Source organism: Orbicella faveolata, unplaced genomic scaffold (assembly GCF_042242905.1).
Source record: "Orbicella faveolata isolate gen_17 unplaced genomic scaffold, um_ofav_v1 contig_46, whole genome shotgun sequence".
In the NCBI taxonomy this organism is placed as follows: domain Eukaryota; kingdom Metazoa; phylum Cnidaria; class Anthozoa; order Scleractinia; family Merulinidae; genus Orbicella; species Orbicella faveolata.
This window is the reverse complement of record NW_028301576.1, coordinates 8,943,990-8,964,647: the sequence shown is the minus strand read 5'-3', so window position 1 is coordinate 8,964,647 and position 20,658 is coordinate 8,943,990. Positions and strand designations below refer to the sequence as shown.

Here is a 20,658-nt window from a genome sequence, read left to right as displayed (position 1 = left end):
TGTATGAATAATAGTTTTCAGCTGCTCTTATACATCATTTAAGTAAAATTTCAGGAAGATCAATAGTTTGGTAGTTCGAATTTTGGTGACGTCATGTGAAAACCAGCTATAGGTAAGGTTTAAAGAAGGACAAACATCAAAGAATATTTTCTCGCCAAAAAGAGGCTCTTGTGTTTATTATATTGTAAATATTTTTCGTAACACGCGTAACTTTGAATATCGCGAATATCACTCGGATATTACCCAGTTTTAGCCGCGGCATATTCAGTCACGTGACGAGTTTAGACCAATCGCGCGCGAGCGACATGATGGAATATAAGAAATGCTATATAGCCAAAAGAAACCAAGCAGAAGGTGATGTTGCTATGATTTCTAAGAAAATAATCCACTTTTTTTTTCGGGGGGGGGGGGGGAGGGAGGGGGTGGGTTGAAACACTCCTAGTCGCTTCATTCTACTGAAACCAGAGGTAAGCGTCGGCTAGATGGGCCACGTGGCTCGTATGCAGACTTAACCTTTCTAGTAAACCCCTGATAACTCAGAGCACTAGTCAGAACAGAATAAAATATTTCTACTTTCATCAGCTGAAATATCAATAACACGAATGTCCTTCTTCATACAAGAAATCTTTTCCTAACCTAACAGGAAAAATGCATCTTATCTATTTCGCTTGTGAAACGAGGTATTTCAAATAAGATTTATTAAGGCAGTTTATCATGCTTTGACTCATGTTATTTATAAGTTAATGTGATCCTCGTCGTTGAATTTTCAGTTTGAAGTTGACATGTTAACCCTTCGCACGTATGCTGTGCCTAACCTTTTTAATAAATACTTTTCATTCATTCATTCATTCATTCATTCATTCATTCATTCTTTCGTTCGTTCGTTCGTTCGTTCGTTCGTCCGTCCATTCGTTTGTTCGTTCGTTCGTTCGTTCGTTCGTTCATTCATTCGTTCATTTTGACAAAGCTCGATGATTGTATAATAGCATTACAGCTGGACTTATTTACCAGATGACTTACTCGCCTTTTGACAGGTAGTCCACAAATATAACATGAAACCTCCTTAAACTGTCACCTATCTCCATATTAATTTTATGATCGCTGACAGCATAAGAGGGTTTTTTCCCTTTTTATTTATTTATTTATTTTCTTTTTTTAACGCAGAGACCAATCTGTACTTCATAGTATAATTTCTTTATCAAAGGATCAGCGTAATATCCACTAGCTTTTTGTTTCGTTATGCCAATATGCCAGTATGCGTGATGTTGACCTGTTTGTTGCTTTCAGTTGATGGAAGAGTGCTAGATATATACAATTTGCATTTTTTAGTTTTCGATGTTCTCAGGTTGAATTAAAAATGAACTACACATCATACATTACGGAATGTAGGTAGACGCTACAGAAAACGAACACCACAGTTCGAATGCACAGCTTTAATCATTGTGCGCGTAAGCGCGCGAGAGTGAGCGAGTAAGTGAGTCAGTGAGTCAGTGAGTCAGTGAGTCAGTGAGTCAGTGAGTCAGTGAGTCAGTGAGTCAGTGAGTCAGTGAGTCAGTGAGTGAATGAGTCAGTGAGTGTCTGATTCAGCTGAAAAGTAAACAAGACAAAATACCTAAATACAAAAATATAACTACACAAGATTGAACTTACAAACTGTGACGAGTCGAATAGGATTAAACTCTTCAGAATAATAATTCAGAAGCTCACAATGAGTGAAACGCTAGGCAAACCGCGGTAGAAACTGGAGAAACTTAATTACCAGCTGTTAACAAGCACTGGCGAAAACTGAATAACACATGAATACATTACGTTATCCCCAAAGGCAACGCAGAAATGCGAATAAATTTATTTTGCCAATTTTAAAGCGCAAAGATAACAATTAAATAAAATGTTGAGCCGTTTGAAACACTTTAAACTCTTTTCCTAACCTAAGAAAAACAAGAACAATGCATCTTATCTATTTAGGCTGGCTTGTAATACGAAGTGTTTCAAGTGAAGGTTCACAAAACCATTTTATTATGATAAGTTAATGTACTCCTCGTCATTGAAAAATTTCAGTTTGAAGTTGACATGTTAGCCTTTTTGACAACTCGTGATGGTTGTATAAAACCATTACAACCACACTTATTTACCAGATGACTTTGTTGCCTTTTAACAGGTAGTCCATAAATATACTGAACACCGTGAAACCGCAATTAACTGTCAGCTGTCTTCGGAATAATTTATCATCGCTGACAGTGTAAAGGATAGGTATTTTCTACTTTTATCAGTTTTTTTTATTTATTTATTTATTTATTTATTTATTTATTTATTTATTTATTTATTTATTTTTTGCAATGTAGAGACCAGCCTGTAGTTCATAGTATATAGGTTAAAACCTCTTTAACATAAGGATCAGTCTAATATCCACTAGCTTTTAGTTTCGTGATGTCAATGAATCGTGAATTAGCCTCAGCAGCTGCAAGCATGCGTGATGTTGACCTGTTTATGGCTTTCAGTTGATGGAAGAGGGCTAGATATATTTAACCTGCATTTGGCAGCAATTTTAACTAGTGACTTAAAGAGTTATAATTAGCGACACTTCGAAAAACTTTGTAGGAAATTTACACGGCGATTTTAGCCGCCTCCTCTTCTTTTCAAATCCATGTATGTAGCAATGACTCTTTGATATTCAGTCTCATGAACCTAATCCCATGCATGAATTCCTTGGTACCTTGATTCACCGTAAATCCTGGAATTAGCTTTCCCACCCCCTCCCCCCAACCTCGAATAAGCGCCCACTTCCAATAAGCCCCCCTCCTATCGGCCGAAATTTAAAATAAGCGCTCCCACCCATGTTGTGGACGAGTAATTAGGCTTTGGTAGATTGTGCTCGAAAAAAAAAGCTTATTATGCTTTTAGCAGTGCTCATATTTTGTAGAAATTATGCCAAAATTATGCTACTTTCTGAAAATTATGCTCTCTGTCACCGAAGTTATGCTACTTGGATTTTAAGGAAAATAAAGATCGCCAGTAGCTTAACTCTATCAATTTTGACTTTAATGAACATTCAGACAGTCCACCTTCCAGTCTTACAGTCTTCAGCATGGCAAATACGCATGTGCGCACCTCGAAAAGCCAAATGATATCCAAATCAACCATTTCTGGGTTCTGAATCCGGGTCAGAAAGTTACTTGTATATACTTGTTTTAGACGCCATCCAGGCAAAGCCCTCAGTTTAGTATAAAGACAACTATGCATGTTGTTAATCTCTCTGTTATCGGTTATTGTACTGAAGCATTACACAAGCCTGTAAATAGTCCACGAGAGCATGCTCTTGTGAATCATTGAACGATGAGTTAAGAATAGAGAATACTCGTTCAGCGGCTGCAGACGAGGGCTGCACCAGCAGAACCTTCATAACTGCAGAAGACCAATGGGGTAGGTTATCAGATTGTTGCCTCCACTACTTCACTTTATCTTCTTCGCATGCCATTATGACGTCTTGTGCGGCGGCAAGATAGTTGGGCATTTCCGTAACGAGGTCATTAATTACATCGTTACTGTCCAAGAACGGAAACTGCCGTAGAGCCTCCACATTTGCTGGTGTCGGCCGCAGCCACTGCACAGTTACCGGACACATTATTCGTGCAGCCTTGAATGTGCTCAACGTGTCGTGCAATTCCACATTAAATTTACGCAAAAACCACTCAATTGCAGGCTGGACACTCCTTTTGGCCTCCTGTTCCAATGCTGCAACATTCTGTGCGGGATCAGCGTCGACTATAGCTACAGCTACGGCATGGACATTGGGTAAATGTACATTCTGACATGCATTGCAAACTCCTTGTAATGTCTCAAAGCATGACAAAACAAGAGGGCCATCGCCCTCTAAAACGTAAGTGGCCTTAACAAATACTTCGCCAACATCAATGAGTGCTGCTAGTTCAAGCTTGAGACTGATCACCTTATTCAGATCTGCGAAGAAATCAGCCAACTGACGCGAGGTCTGAGGAGCAACCTTCTCTCTAACCATGTCATCTATAAATCGTTGTACATCACCATATTGTTCCATAAGCTGTTTGTACACTTCCCATCGGGACCACCAGCGAGTTTCGGAGTAACTTTTCGGCTTACGTCCAGTCAGTTCCTTCCACATTAGTCCCGCTTTGTGGCTTTGCGAAAATAAGCGGATCCACAGATTGCCAAACTCTGTCAGATTGGGGATAACAAAATGATTACCGACATTGTCCAGAGTGTGAGAGAAGCAAACAACATTGAATGTCTTAGGGAATATAAACTGGATGCGATTTAACGCAGCTTGGTTTACGCTGGCCCCATCTCTCATTGCAGCTATCAGAGATTCTCCTCTCACACCGTACTCGATACTTAAACACTCGTTGAGCACTTGAGCAAGCTGGTCACCATTCACTGCCTTGGCACAAATATCGATTCTGATCAGTCGTTGAACGATATTCCAATCATCACCGACAAAACGGACCAGGATCACGATCGCTTCACCCTGTCTCGTGCTGCCATCATAAATGACAGATACGTCCCTTGTTGATACTCCTTGGCGAATTTCTGCTTTAATTCTCTCAATCTCCTGCTTGTATATTATCGTTACGTAATCCATCATGTTCGAACTGTGACTCAGCCGATAGCCTTGCCTTTCAAGAAGCGTTCGAAGTTTGTCCATCTTACGTATGGGTATTCCAGCCTTAAGAAACTCCTCTACCACCTGTAAACGGTATGCTCTCCCCTCGACTGGCAAGGTGCTATCCTTGTTGTGTTTTTCTTTACGAAGTGCTTCTTCGATCGTTTGATCTCGCTTTTTTGTCACTTTTAACTTCTCTTTGCCTGCGGCATGTTTTTTGGAAGCAAAGTGGTTTTTGAGAATGCTCTTTTTAGAGCTCAATATCTCCTTACACCCATTGCAAAACAGTTTTCCACCTCGAAGACACAAATTTTCCTCTGGAAATTCTTCGATTCGATCACGAAGACTCATGTTCTTTGGATCTGAGTTACCTCTTTCCTTGTACTTTCCAGTATTACTTTTAGGAACACGTTCTCTAGAGATTGAAGCTCTCGGTACGGCACTGGGAGTGCTGGAAGTGCTGGGAGTGGAATCAGTGGATGTACTCGAGGACGACGCCATCTTTGATCTAAGGCCTGAGGGGCCGAGCCGCCGAGCCATAAGCGTGGTGGCCTGAGGAGAGTCTCAGCCTCTCAGATATGTACGGGGTGACCTAGCTAGAGTCTTCCAGACCTCGATATTTTCCAATAACAATACAGAAGTAAAGTACAAACTGAATTATTCTAGAACTATGATGGGTTTTTTTTTGTTTTCAAGGCATAAAAGCTCGGATTATGCTAGCAGTGCTAAACTGAAATAAAAGCTTTAAATTATGCTCGTTTTTCTAAATTATGCTAAAAATTATGCTAAAAATTATGCTAGCACAATCTACCAAAGCCTACGAGTAATGAGAGTCATTTAGTATTAGATTTGCACATTGTTTCAGTTTGTGAACACGTTTAGTGAACACGTTGAACACGTTAAGTACTAACAGTGCCACAATTTAAACTTTAGGATCAGCTTTTTACGTCAATAAACAGCTTATGTTGGTGTTTATGCACAGATGATGTATTAAAATCAAAGGACACCTATGGTCAAACTCGTGGATTAAGTAATCTAGAGATGAAACATGTTGACGAACTTCCAATTATTGGGGTAAAACAAGCGAGGTTCATACCACGCAAGGTCGCACTTATCTCAGAAAGCGTAGGCTTTTTTCGTTGGCTTTCGTTGCAGACATATTACAGAATAGCTAGGGTGGCAAAATTGCGGCTGAACATGGAGTGGTAAAGGCTAAGGGTTCTTGGGTCACACAGGACACTGCTGCCAAAAAGATTAATAGACTACTCCCCCCCTCCCTTCCTCCCGCCCAACACACAAACAGACACATCCAGATCTTGACGTTGATATTTGTCTGCCCGCTGGGAAAATTTGCATGTATTCAAGTCGTACGAGCTTACAGACCTTTTTCATTGCATTTCGCTCAACGCTATAGGTAAGGTTTTTTATGAGACAACACTTCTTTTCCGATGTGGAACTGCTTGTCTCTATATATATTGCACGTAAAATGCATCAAAATAAGTAGCCTCTTCTGCAAGCATTTTCAGTGTTGATCCAAAAAAAGTCCACCCATAAACATGTGCTCCTACGAGCTCCGGGGATTTCTTTCCCTTCGTTATCTTTTCAATCAGGAAGCAAAAGTGTAAACAAAAGACAGGGTAAAAATCGTTTAAGATTATCAAAATCGAGTATTTGGGATTTTTTTTCCAAGTTTATGTGCATTTCACATCCCACTCAGAGTTCAGATCAATATACTAAAATAAACAAGAAAACTGTAGAGAGCACAACTTTAATCTAAACTTAACTCGATGTCGGTTGAATGTGGACTACTCAACATGAAAAAACGTAAGTACTATAAACTGCAAAACTCTGAACGAAGGTCCAGCTTGATTGAACGTTGGATCTCACAGGAGATCTAATCAGCCAAACTTGAAAAGTAAAACGATAATAAGCTAGTCAATGACTACTGCAAGGCTGACACAAGGTCATATATTTAAAACAGGAGTACCCGACGGAGCCGCTCGACAGAAAACCCGCTCGACAGACTGTAATTACGCTGGCTGGGAAATATTAGCATTAGATCATTTACTGGCTGGGATTTTCGTTCAGCGTCTGGCTGGCTAAAAACTTCTTTAAAACACTGTCCCTAGCTGGAAAAAACGTGACTTGTTTGTTTTTCCTGGCTGTGACTTTTTCGAAAAAGCAACCAATCCCCTCCTGGGACCTAAAAAACGTGAGACGATGAACCGCAAGCGGTCGTACTTACTCCCAGCGCAAGCAGTCAGCAGTTATAAAGAAACAGTGGAAAGCAACTTAAAGATTGGTAAATTCATTCCCATAATTCTCTTGCTTGCACACGGGGCAGTGATGGTACATTGTACTGGAATCAGTGACACTGTTCGCTGTCTGTTTTGCATTAATTCTTTCATTTATAGACAACTAAATTTAAAAAGGTATCGGCGGCATAAGAACCCAGACTCTAAGGTGTTCAGTTACATTCCTATTTTGCAGTCATTCTGAGTTATTTCGAGGGCTCCGCTGGTAAAGGAAAGAAACGAGATCTGCCAAATCTGAGATCTGCTGTGAAAGGGACTTGGCGCAGACAAACAAATCAGCTGGATAAAGGATAGGCATTATGTTCTGTTTATATGTGTCAGTCGTCTGCATAGGTGGTCAACTTTTCTCTCTTGATGCTAAAGTAATCGAGTAAAGTGATCTCATTGTACCATACACTCATCGTTTCGCTCATAGCACTTTTGGGCTGCTATAAATCTGCAAATTTGTTTAATCGAAAATTTCCCGAAAGTTGCCGGAAGACGAAGGACAATGGTTTGCCCTGTTTCTCAGTCTTATTGGGTACATTAAATGTCTTAATCGTGGTTCAGTACTAGCATAACGAGCTAATGTTTCTCCTCTGGAAAACAAGGGACTATCGCGCGTTGCTCACCGGAAATGGCCGCCGGATGAATTCATTCCACACTGTTCGCTGTCTCCTTGAGAGAATTGCTTTTGGTGAACTCATTCCACACTGTTTGCTGTCTCTTTGAGAGAAATGCTTTTATTTTGCGACCCTAAACTTATTAATGTATCGGCGATTCAAGATTGCCGGGAGTTAATTTACGTTTACAGTAATTCTGAGTCATTTCAAAGGCTAGAGAGAATTAAGAAAAGAGAAAAGAGACTATTCCCCTATTCCCCTATTCCCCTATTCCCCTATTCCCCGATTCTCCGATTCCCCGATTCCCCGTTCCCCGTTTTAAAGATAGCCTTTTTGTTTTGCTTTAAATCAGTGCAACTTTGCGTGATGTAGTTTTCCGAAAGTTGCTGGACGACGAGGGTCAATTGTTTGCCCTCTTTTTCAGTCTTATTGGGTGCATTGAATGCAAGGGACTATCGCGCGTTGCTGCCCGGAAACTGTAGTTAAATCATGCAATGTATTTCATTGGCATAATAAGTAAAATGTTAAAATTGTCTATGTTATTAAAATCTTTGTCAGTTAAAAGAACTCAAGATTTTACCTTCTTAAACTTTCCTTCAGTTTGTAGTTGAGAAGCAAACAACTTTCGTCTTTCTGTGCGGCTTTCTTTGAGCAAAAATATATCATTTGTTGCCTTTGGTTGTGTTTCACAAGGCTAGCTGGTCGGACCTGTAGGTTCTGCGTGTAATCATGTGATAATTGAATTTCCGTACCAGGAACCGGAGGATCTTTCGAAGCCTAAAGAAGACAAAAATCTGCGAAGGATTACAGAACTCGCGATCGTTTGTCATTTTGAAAACACTGTTTTAGAATTGTGAAAAGCAAACTACTAAGCAAGTGTCCAGAAAATATTGCCAAAGTACAATTTGACAGGCATAACGCGCGATGTGTTTGATCGCGCCAAGCAAGTGAATTTCCGGTAATAAACGCGATCCAAAACAGCTTTCATTTGAATCCGTCGTTGACCTACCAGTTGAGGCATAGGTTTCATTCTGCACGCTAGTGCCGTGAATTAACTGGAGTCATGTAATGAATGATCTATCGATGAACTGTATATCGAAATGGACACTTCTGCCAGTTTAAAATTCTTTGACTAAAGAGCGCACGTCTGGATAATAATTTTGCTAGATTATTTGGCAGGCATCTGTCGCCTGTGGTATTGGGCGGGCGTAAAGGCAGAAACTCCTTTTTTTTTGGCATGTTCACTCGCTCATATTACAGGAGTACCCAACGACACTTTAACTGGAAATTTAATATGTGACTTCCCAAGCACTAATTCTGTTCTCCCACGTCAATTACCATTAATAATTAACTTTCCTGGGAAAAAAATATCCGCTCTTCACTGCTAGCAAGATCGACTTTATTTCATAAAACTCCCAGCCAGACATAATGAAAATTTTGAATACCGAGCTAGAAAAATGGCAAGTAGCCAAGTAGCCAGCCAGCAGTAAAGGGTAACATTGTAAATGCCCGCAAGGCAATTATAGGCGAAAAAATGTTCTGGCCAGCGTTTTGACCTAGATTAAAAACAAACGCATTGTTTAGGACCTTTATTCAACAGCCTATTGTCTGTTGACTATTATTAGAGATAAATTAGCAATATGTGGTTATTTTTGCCGCTATGAGCAAAATCTACACTTTGATTATGTTATCACTTAAAAACAATACAACTTACCATTTATGTCTTAAGCGGATCGGACAAGGTGTCTCCCAGCACGTTGTTTTCCGATACTTCAGATGCCTTCCAGGTTCAGCATACGTGTGACAGTTTGGCACTTTACGTTCCGACATCTAAAACGATTCACACTTATGTTTAAAATAAGATCCCTCTAATCCTTCTAGACATTCAGATCAAACTTGCTTTCACCAAAGAAATGTCTGATGTGAAGTTTATATGAAATAATTCATATATGAACTGCGGTTGTTATTGGAAGGCATCTGAAGTATTGGAAAACAACGTGCTGGGAGACACCTTGTCCAATCCGCTTAAGACATAAATGGTAAGTTGTATTGTTTTTAAGTGATAACATAATCAAAGTGTAGATTTTGCTCATAGCGGCAAAAATAACCACATTTCACAATGAACTTCACATCATTTCACTCCTCACGGGAAGATATGAACTCAACTAATTGACCTCGCTCCCAATGTGTGGCTTCATAGCTCAGTTGGTAGAGCATCGCACCGGTATCGCGGAGGTCACTGGTTCGAATCCCGTTGAAGCCCTGATTTTTTTCAGGCTTCTTCTTTCCAATTGCTTAAATTTGAAAATTAACTGCGATGATCATTCTTCACTTTCAAAGAAATGTCTGTTGCAAAATTACTTTTATATAACGCTGTAAGGGAAATGAACAAAAAATAATATTGAAGTCCTTTACTACTACATATCGGCCTTACTTCTACATTGCTAGCCCAATAATGATTGTAATTTCAACAACAGCAACACACTTAATATGTTTGCCCCGATTTAGTAGTTTACAATTATTTCTAATGATTTTTTTGAAAAATAAAGGGTTATGCCAGCTCCTTAAAACAACCAAAGGGAGCTGGTTTAGTGCTGATTAGTAACACCATGTTTACCTCAAAAGTATTGAAAAACGTGTTTTTCTTTTTCTTTGGACAACTGTCTTCTCTGAGCTTCCCACTCTAGAATTGCGAGATAAAAGTGTGTAAACCACATTGGAATCTTTATCATAAAAGGAGTAAAAAAAATCTTGATAATACATACCTTGAATGTTGGTGATCCATCTCAGTCCATGTCACTGATCCATGCCTTACCCAAGACTGCAAAGCACTGTCAACACAACTTTCACAAAATTAATTTAACTTGAAAGCTAAACAACCAAAGACACTCACATTCCTAGAGGTAGTTTGCCGTAAAAATTTCATAAATACCCATTGAAGGGATGTTTAAAGCCGTTCACCGTAAAAGTTTCACACAGTTAAGTGCAAAGTTTCGCAGCAAAGACCCCGGCATTGTTGGGATGTTATAGGCCGTTCACCGTAAAAGTCTCACACAGTTAAGTGCAAAGTTTCGCAGCAAAGACCCCGGCATTGTTGGGATGTTACAGGCCGTTCACCGTAAAAGTTTCACACAGTTAAGTGCAAACATTCGCAGCAAAGACCCCGGCATTGTTGAGATGTTACAGGCCGTTCACCGTAAAAGTTTCACACAGCTAAGTGCAAAGTTTCGCAGCAAAGACCCCGGCATTGTTGGGATGTTACAGGCCGTTCACCGTAAAAGTTTCACACAGTTAAGTGCAAACATTCGCAGCAAAGACCCCGGCATTGTTGGGATGTTACAGGCCGTTCACCGTAAAAGTTTCACACAGTTAAGTGCAAAGTTTCGCAGCAAAGACCGCGGCATTGTTGGGATGTTGCAGGCCGTTCACCATAAAAGTTTCACACAGTTAAGTGCAAAGTTTCGCAGCAAAGACCGCGGCATTGTTGGGATGTTACAGGCCGTTCACCGTAAAAGTTTCACACAGTTAAGTGCAAAGTTTCGCAGCAAAGACCGCGGCATTGTTGGGATGTTACAGGCCGTTCACCGTAAAAGTTTCACACAGTTAAGTGCAAAGTTTCGCAGCAAAGACCCCGGCATTGTTGAGATGTTACAGGCCGTTCACCGTAAAAGTTTCACACAGTTAAGTGCAAAGTTTCGCAGCAAAGACCCCGGCATTGTTGAGATGTTACAGGCCGTTCACCGTAAAAGTTTCACACAGCTAAGTGCAAAGTTTCGCAGCAAAGACCGCGGCATTGTTGGGATGTTACAGGCCGTTCACCGTAAAAGTTTCACACAGTCAAGTGCAAAGTTTCGCAGCAAAGACCCCGGCATTGTTGAGATGTTACAGGCCGTTCACCGTAAAAGTTTCACACAGTTAAGTGCAAAGTTTCACAGCAAAGACCCCGGCATTGTTGGGATGTTACAGGCCGTTCACCGTAAAAGTTTCACACAGTTAAGTGCAAACATTCGCAGCAAAGACCCCGGCATTGTTGGGATGTTACAGGCCGTTCACCGTAAAAGTTTCACACAGTCAAGTGCAAAGTTTCGCAGCAAAGACCGCGGCATTGTTGGGATGTTACAGGCCGTTCACCGTAAAAGTTTCACACAGTCAAGTGCAAAGTTTCGCAGCAAAGACCCCGGCATTGTTGGGATGTTACAGGCCGTTCACCGTAAAAGTTTCACACAGTTAAGTGCAAAGTTTCGCAGCAAAGACCCCGGCATTGTTGGGATGTTACAGGCCGTTCACCGTAAAAGTTTCACACAGTTAAGTGCAAACATTCGCAGCAAAGACCCCGGCATTGTTGGGATGTTACAGGCCGTTCACCGTAAAAGTTTCACACAGTTAAGTGCAAAGTTTCGCAGCAAAGATCCCGGCATTGTTGGAATGTTACAGGCCGTTCACCGTAAAAGTATTGCTATTAACAGCATCATTACTCGTTAACTGGTTAACAAAATGTATCAATCAGATCAATGTAATGTCATAAATATACACTGGACGATCAGCATAAAAGATTAACAAACTTAATCTCGTGATTTCATCAACAAATTTGCTCATCTTTTCTTGGGTACCAGTCCATGACATCGGGTAACGTTTGCAGCATCTTTAGCTGTGCTTCTTATAGTTCACGCAGTTAATTTTACACCTGAAAAATGATATGTTTTAGAAAATGCAACATACTGCACAATCCCTCTTATACCGGCGTCCTCCCCCCGTCCACACACACACACATGCATCCAAATACGCATACAGCCACGGACAAATAATAATATACAAAACTGGTGATACTATCGGGCCCCTCAATGTAAGATCTAGATCAAGAACTATGTTCACAAAAATAGCTCATTCATGAGAGAATTCAATGAAATGTCGTGGATTTTAACTGATGTTACATTGCTGAAAATTACATTCCCTGGGGCAAGTCAAAGAAGCAAGGATTTAACTGTTTAAGAAAAATAATTGTGGAATAATTTTTTACCGCTCATTTCGTCATCAAACTATAACCCAGAAGCGTGAATTCAGTGAATGGTGTGAACTGGTGCCACGCCCCTCCCCTATTTTTTCGTGTGCCATGTTTCGCGCTTTGGCTTAGCTACATGAACTGAACCGCGCGATAATTGTTCCACCACAAAATCACTGTCTGTGCCACCATAAAAAGAAGGACAATAAGGCGAAATGTCTCCATTTCCGGTAACAACGCAGGCATGCAAAATAACTTGTTCTCTAACAGAAACTGAATGTGCGAAAAACACGCGCGTTAACAAATGGGAACGCATAAGAAATTAAATTACACATTATTGTCCTGGCGCTATCGACACCGAAAGAACGAAATCTGGAACGACATGATTGCCTTCTGGTCTTTTCTGACCTTTGACATGGCAAGCCTTTGTATACCAAAAGGCAGCAATAGGTAATCAGCCTTCAGTTATATAAAGAACGCGGTCGGACTTCAGTAAAGAAACCGATGGAAACAATATTTTCTTACACCGAGAAAAAAATAATCATTTCAATATCTCGTCAGTTTGTCCAAGACGAGGCAAATGTGTTTCAATAGCTCATGTTTTAAAGTTCGACGAGTTAAAAAGCGGTCATCCTCGACTGCAGAACCGGGATCGGATTTTACTGCTCGTTAAAATTACAGAATTGAAATTACACTTGGAAGTAGGATCACTGTGGATGAATGCACTGACAATTTCGAAAACCCTTCCAAGTTCTGAGACATATTAGGCCTTTTCTTGCTTTCACTGTCTTCACTGAAGCTGCATTTTCCGTTGGGTTTGAAATACAATACAGTGGCGAATACAGTTTGAAAACCTGCGCCGGCTTTTCCCGCACACATTGCTCAAACATTATCACTGAATATTAAATATATAGGCTGATTCAGCTAGTTCAACTCCAAAGTAGTTCTTACCTGAACCTTTGAATTTATCAGTGGAGCCCTCAGAGTTCTCTGGCTGCCAAACCCTCAAACAACTGGTCGGCAAAATCTGATCGCGCTTGAAACCGACCGTTGGACACAAAATTATATCGGAACGATGTTTTAGTTACAAAATATTACGAGGTTACTGGAGTCTCACCGGGCCTCAGGCAAAAATGTGAAAAGACTGCAGAAACCAACAAACGTCATCACCAGATAACCAGCTGTCTCAAGGTAGAACATGAAAGCAGAACAGACGATGATTTTCCGCGACCGGATCAACGGTGGTGAAACATGCAACTGACCGTGGGAAAAAGGAGCGTCAAGGGAAAAGAAACCGATCTAATTTCACACTATAAATGACAGCAGAACAGACTTCTATTGTTTGCTGGTAAATAAAACTTTAATAAACAACTAACATTATATTGTAAGCATGTTTTCAAACAAAAGGTCAAGCAGTCAGAGAGTGTCAAGTGACACACTTCAGTCAGTGATCGCATCCGGAATGTAATTTCCAGCCAGAACTGATTAGTAAAACCACAATGTAAGCTATTTGAATACCAAAAAAAATTTTCCAGCTAGCTAGTTCTCGATAAGCTAAATTCTCAGCAAGATTCTGTTTAATGCTAAAATTCCCAGCCAGCTCAACTTTAGTCTGCAGAGCGGATATTTTGCGGAGCGGATCCGACGGGTACTCCTGATATTAACACAAGGCCAAGGCCAATGGGGCGAATTCCTTTGGGGTGATCCGGGTCAGGATTTACGAACCGAGATCACACTGATCATGTTAAAGGGCATGTAAACCCCAAAATACCAGTTTTTCTTATTCGACGCAAACAGCAACGTAGAAAACGAATTTGGCATTTATTTTGCTCGTTTGGGTTTCGTTAAGGAGAAAAACAGCTTTTACGAGAAAAAATCCACTTCCGGTGAAAACAATGGCCATCTGCCGTGACGTAAGCGGTGGAACACAAACATTGCGCGATAGGGATTCCATATGAGAATTCTATGGCGGATCGGGAGAGTGGGAGTAGCTCGGAGGATCTTTTATCGGATGACAGCGATTCAAATTTGGTAAATTTGTATGATGGTGATGTAGAAAATTCAGTTGCGGCTGTGGAACAATCTGGGCCTCGTCCGTATCAATTTGAGCCACGAAGGGTCCGACAAAACGATCAACAAGAAGCCAGCCCAGAACCAGATGACAACAACTCAGACCGTCTTGGAAACAGACTGGTATTTAATCATTTTGCAATTAAATTACATTTTTAGCAGATGAACATCAATTGAAGCCGGCGCATAGTCAGATTAGCACGCAAATAGAAGCTCACCAAATTTTGTTGTTGTCTTTGTTCCCTACCTTTCTTGGGTGCATTAAAAGGTGCGAGTGTCAAGTATGTCAGCAAATGCCGACTGATCACGAAAGTGTTTGCTGCGCTGAAATCGGACAAGTCTGGCAAAAAGTAGAAAATCAGAGGCCAGAAATACAAACGAAATGTATTACCTAGCATCCAGGATTTCAGTCAACCTGTCTTGATGTTTGGGTGCTTGAAACTGCAGCACGGCACAGATAATCACACAGGAAACGAGTACGTTTACTTTTATTTTAACTATCGCGGTTCAATTGTCAGATTTACCTCTGCCGTAACTGGTTCTATTTTAGTACAACACTTGTGTAGATAGTTATTTCTCTGTATTTTTCGTGTAGGAGATTTCGATAGATTGCCTATCGGCAGCTTGTTCGTTGGTGCTGGGGTTATCTTGGTAAACATGTTCGAGTTGCGCTGCCATCTTGTGCTGTAAACAAGATCCGAAGCACCTTTCCAGCCGATTTTGGCACCACGTATACTGGGTTGAAGCCATCAACCCAGTGAGGGATAAGAAGGTGATTGCTAATTTACATCATAATTATTGAAAATATGTTACAGCACTGGCAGTAATGGGCTCAACATATACAAAGGCACAAACGTGGTTTGCCGTAATTACCTTTCTAGTTACTCAATGATGTGCAAGCGTGACACATATTGTTCTACTGCTGTTTCTTTGCAGGGTTTCTCAAAGGAAGCAGAGATTACCTGTGTTGCGAAGAATAGCAGATAAAGTGGTTTACCCTATTAACCTCAAGCTTTTGAAGAGCTCTACTTCTTCTAGGCCTTTTATCGGCACTGTCAGCCATTTCCGGTTTTTGCTGCCTTCATTTTGGATAGGCCGCTTTCGTTTGTCGCAAGAATTTGTTGCTGCTGGAGACTGTATCGTCGGTACAGCACCAGAAAGTAAAGGACTCTGCTTTCTCAGCCCCATTTCTACCATGAAACTTTTTTCGTAACAATCCAGAGAAAAATGAATGTTGCAAATAACCGAATGCTCCGTCGGCTCTACGAAATCGGCCCTTTTCACTAGGCTCGATTTCCGCCTTGAACAAATTTTACCCACTGCCGCCTCAAATTAGCGTCTTATGGAAACTTATGCATAGTGTGGCCTGTTTTGTTCGAATTACTGCAAAACTGAACGACACAGCGTTTTATCATAATGAAGATGTGGTGTTTTTCCAAAAGAAACTATGTAAACATGTGCTTATTTCACAACTTGTTCAAGACAGACCTTTGATTTCCCGTAACTAAAGGTCCACCCGTGACGTCATTTGCTAGATTGCGCAATTCAAGATGGCGGATGTTTAGAACTTTGAAGCGACTTTTCAACGTAAAAACGGGCTAAAGTGAACAAAAGATCTACAGATTTGACAGATGTCATGTATGTACTAAACGACTATGTGGTCCCCAAAATAGCATTTTTTGGGTTTACATGCCCTTTAACGAGAAGCCGCAAATGACCTATGGAACGTCAGGAGATAAGTTGACCCATGAGAAACTTGACACAGCCTAAAGACATGACCGCAAACAAAAGCGGTTGTGTTCCTAATTAGGCGCTTTGACAAGGTCTGTGCACCCAGAACGTGCACAGGAACCACACGAAATTGCAAACGTCGTTTCAGTTCGTCAAGTAGCAGAGAGGGTGATTGGGGATATAGATCACGTTCACGGAAAACAAAAAGGCCTTTTCACAATTCACGAAAACTGATATAATATTGGCATTTTACGCTTCACGGAAAATAAAAAAAAGAACGTTCTGGAAAATCACGGCTCACGACTACTAAGACAAATCCAGTGCACGCATTATATCTCACTTTATTAAGATGTTCAATTTCACCGGTTTAAATAACTTGGTCGATGTCTACGATAACGCAGACGGAACTTGCAACAATACTCTGACAAAGTTTGTCCAGTCGAATATACCCGTGACTCTTGGCTTCAAAGGACTATTGCTGAACTCTTAGAAACGGTTTAGCTGGGTCAAGAGCTCTCTGTGTGTTGCTAAAAGGTTTTTTACCAACCTCTTACTCCAAATTTTATTCGTTGGTTTCTGTCACAATCGCTTCAGTCATGAGTCCTTGCGGCTTCTGTCGTGAGTCTTTTGCGGTGATCGCCTCACGAACAACTAAAGATTGCTTTTGCTCCGAATCATCCCGGCTTCTGTCCTGAGTCTTTTGCGGTGATCGCCTGACGAACAAGTAACGATTGCTTTTGCTGCGAATCCTTGCGGCTTCTGTCGTGAGTCTTTTGCGGTGATCGCCTGACGAATGACTAATGATTGCTTTTGCTGCGAATCCTTGCGGCTTCTGTCGTGACTCTTTTGCGGTGATCGCCTGACGAACAAGTAACGATTGCTTTTGCTGCAAATCCTTGCGGCTTCTGTCGTGACTCTTTTGCGGTGATCGCCTTACGAACAACCAACAATTGCTTTTGCTGCGAATCCTTGCGGTTTCTGACGAACAAGTAACGATTGCTTTTGCTGCGAATCCTTGCGGCTTCTGTCAAATCTGAGTCTTTTACGGTGATCGCCATACCTTCTTTAAAAGGCTGACAGGGGAGTACACGTAGAGGCTGGAACATGGCGATGGCGGGAAAGCGAGACAGCTTCGTAAGCGTGATACTAACTCATCTGATAATCTTCGGTATCATCTTCAGCTACAGCAGGAAAAAGACCCTATGGCATAAAACTGTCGACAATGGCCAAGATTCAATGGGAATTGCATTGCAATGCCTCCACCAACATAGCTTACGGCTTCCTGAACTTGCGCTTGAGCTGAACCACAGGCGCCATTTTGGCTACTCGAGGACCTCCTCCAATGGCTTCTTCAGTGGTAGGATAACCCGATATCGCAACAGCGTCTCCACCTTTCATCTGTCTCGTTTGTTTATTAGTTGGGATGTCGATTTAAACCCTGGCCTAAACAACGAGAAGCCGAAATGTCATAAGTGCTCGAGATCTATAGCTCGCAACCATCGATCACTTAACTGCAGCTCTTGTGGTTTTAAATACCATATCAAGTGCGGAGAGGTCGCGGTAAAGCAATTCAAGCAAATTCAAACATACGACCCATCGATCTGGACCTGTTCAGCATGTCAACAACATCCTACACCGGAATGGGACACGAACTTCACGCTATTACAATCACTCCCTTATTCTTCTATTTCAAATGATTCATTCCTAATTATGGCGGATTCTATGGATACAGCAATAACTCCCAGTCAACTACACAAAGAGGTTGACGAAAATCATTTATTGGACCTCGCACAGAAGCTGGACACTCACTCAAGTAAGGATCTTAGAGTGGCACACTTGAACGTATGCAGCCTAAGAAATAAGATCGAGGAACTAAGGTGTTTACAGTTAATATGCAGATTTGAAATCCTTGCCATAACAGAAACGCACCTTGACAAAACCGTCCCAGATGCGACACTGGACATTAACGGAGTGAAGTTTGTAAGGCTTGATCGAAAAAGACGAAAGGGAGGCGACTGTGTACTTTATTATGTGGAGCACTTGAAGACAATCCACCGAAAGGATTTGTACAACGATGGTCTTGAAGCGATCTGGTTACAGGTTAAATTCCCTCGTAACTCTGTATTGTTCTCAGTCATGTATAGGCCACCTGATGCGTGCGATTTTTTCCACCGCATCGGACCTACGCTCGAAAAGGCTTGGCTGAAATCATCAAACATCATTTTACTGGGAGATTTTAACTGTGACCATTTAAACAGAGGCAGTCCGGAAATTCCTGTGTACACAAATGCAGAAAAACTCTGCTCTGTTTTCGACCTGTTTGGGATGCAAAACGTTGTACAAGAGGCGACAAGAACAACTATTACATCGCGAACTCTAATTGACCTTATTGTCACTACAAGAAAAGATCTTATTAGCATTTCAGGCGCCTTTCCCTTGGGTATCTCGGACCATGATCTGATATATGCAACTATACGACTAAAGAACAAAAGGCCGCCACCAAAATGTATCAGAACGAGAGATTATAAAAAACTGGACCCCGAGAAATTTAGAGGCGATATTGAGTCTGCACCATTCCATATTGCATCAGTTTTCGACGACGCAGATGACATTCTTTGGGCTTGGCAGAAGCTTTTCACCAACATCTGCGACGACCACGCTCCATGGAAAGAAGTTAAAATAAGAAGTTCATCTGCATCATGGATAACAAGTGATATTCGATTTAAAATGAACAGACGATACAAATTATTCAAGAAGGCAACTACGACCAAATGTCCCCTGCTTTGGCAAGAGTACAAAAAAGTCAGAAACGAAGTTACTTCGGACCTAAGAAAAGCTAAAGCCTCCCATTTCTCAAAAATGTTTAAAGAAGTAAAGAAAACGAGTGCTTATTGGAACTTGATCAGTAATGCTACAAACTCGAGAGTGCATATGAAGAATATTGGCCCTCTGAAGAGAAGTGATGGCAGCCTGGTGTCGCTGATGATGAGAAAGCACGCCTAATGAATTCACATTTTGCGTTGGTTGGCGAAAAGCTACCTAATGCGCTCCCACTACCTAGGAAAAGAGAATACCAAAATGCTACGGATATCTTCGACGAACCACCACCACTCATGGAGATAACAATTTCGTCGCAGTCGGTAGGCGAAAAAGTCAACTCACTCAACACTAACAAGTCCCCAGGCCCCGATAGCATCTCTCCAAAGCTCATAAAACTTGCGGGAAATGCAATAGTCCCATCGTTAGTCAGCCTCTATCATGAAAGCATTAAATGTAGAACTGTCTACTCTGATTGGAAAATAGCAAGACTAACACCTATCTACAAAAAGGATGACGAAACAGAGTGTGGGAACTATCGTCAGGTTTCTCTACTCAGTGTGCCAAGTAAAATTATGGAATCGGAAGTTAACCACACCTTAGTGCGACACGTTTTCAAGGATAACAACTTGGTTTCAAATAAGCAGTGGGCATACCGCACCGGTTACTCAACAGAATTACTGTTGACGCACTTAACAGAAACGTGGAGAACAGCTATAGACTCAGGAAAGGCGGTGGCCGTGGCCTTTATTTACTTTAAGAAAGCATTTGACAGTGTTTCTCACGACATACTGGAGATGAAGTTAAACCGAGATTTCGGAATTACCGGCACGCTCCTTGACTGGCTAAAGAGCTATTTACACGGAAGACAACAATTTACAGTATTAAACGGAGTCAAGTCGGAACGCTCACGGGTGTCTTTCGGCATTCCCCAGGGTTCGGTGCTGGGACCGACTTTATTCACGCTATTTACAAACGACCTTCCTGCTTCAGTCAGCTCGGGGTCCCTGTACATGTACGCAGATGACACAACGGCTTATTGTATAGGAGAAACTATGGACATCGCTATTGCGCAGTTAAACAAGACCCTGAAGGAAGTATACACGTGGTGTCTAACAAATCGTTTAACACCTCACCCAGGAAAGAGTGAAGTGATGCTACTCAGTAAAGGAACCCCCCGATGGGACCACATGCACCAATTCAACTAGGAACCTCAATTCTTATATGCGTTACAAAAACGCGCCCGCTAGGCATGACTGTCGATCGAAATCTAAGCTGGGTACCTCAGGCACTTGAGACCAAGAAAAGTTTTGCTAATAAGCTGAACTTACTGAAACGATCCAGATTTCTTCCAGAGGGCGTGCTAAAGGATTTTTATTTTAAAGTAATACTCCCCTCTGTAAAATACGGTTTAGTTTTGTGGGGATCGTGTTGTAACTCCGACATACTTGATTCTATAGAAAGACTACATTGTAGGGCGGCAAGAAT

General features: G+C 41.4%; 1 protein-coding gene and 1 pseudogene across 1 annotated transcript; one reads left to right on the top strand and one right to left on the bottom strand.

Annotated features, from left to right (window-relative positions):
- Nucleotides 1-3,022: 3,022 nt before the first annotated feature.
- LOC149098256 (uncharacterized) lies at nucleotides 3,023-5,430 on the bottom strand (annotated as a pseudogene).
- A 12,633-nt stretch (nucleotides 5,431-18,063) lies between these two features.
- Nucleotides 18,064-19,356, top strand: LOC149098255 (uncharacterized). The gene has a single exon (XM_089276664.1). It carries the CDS (start codon nucleotides 18,064-18,066, stop codon nucleotides 19,354-19,356), a length of 1,293 nt encoding a protein of 430 aa, XP_089132790.1.
- Nucleotides 19,357-20,658: the final 1,302 nt, after the last annotated feature.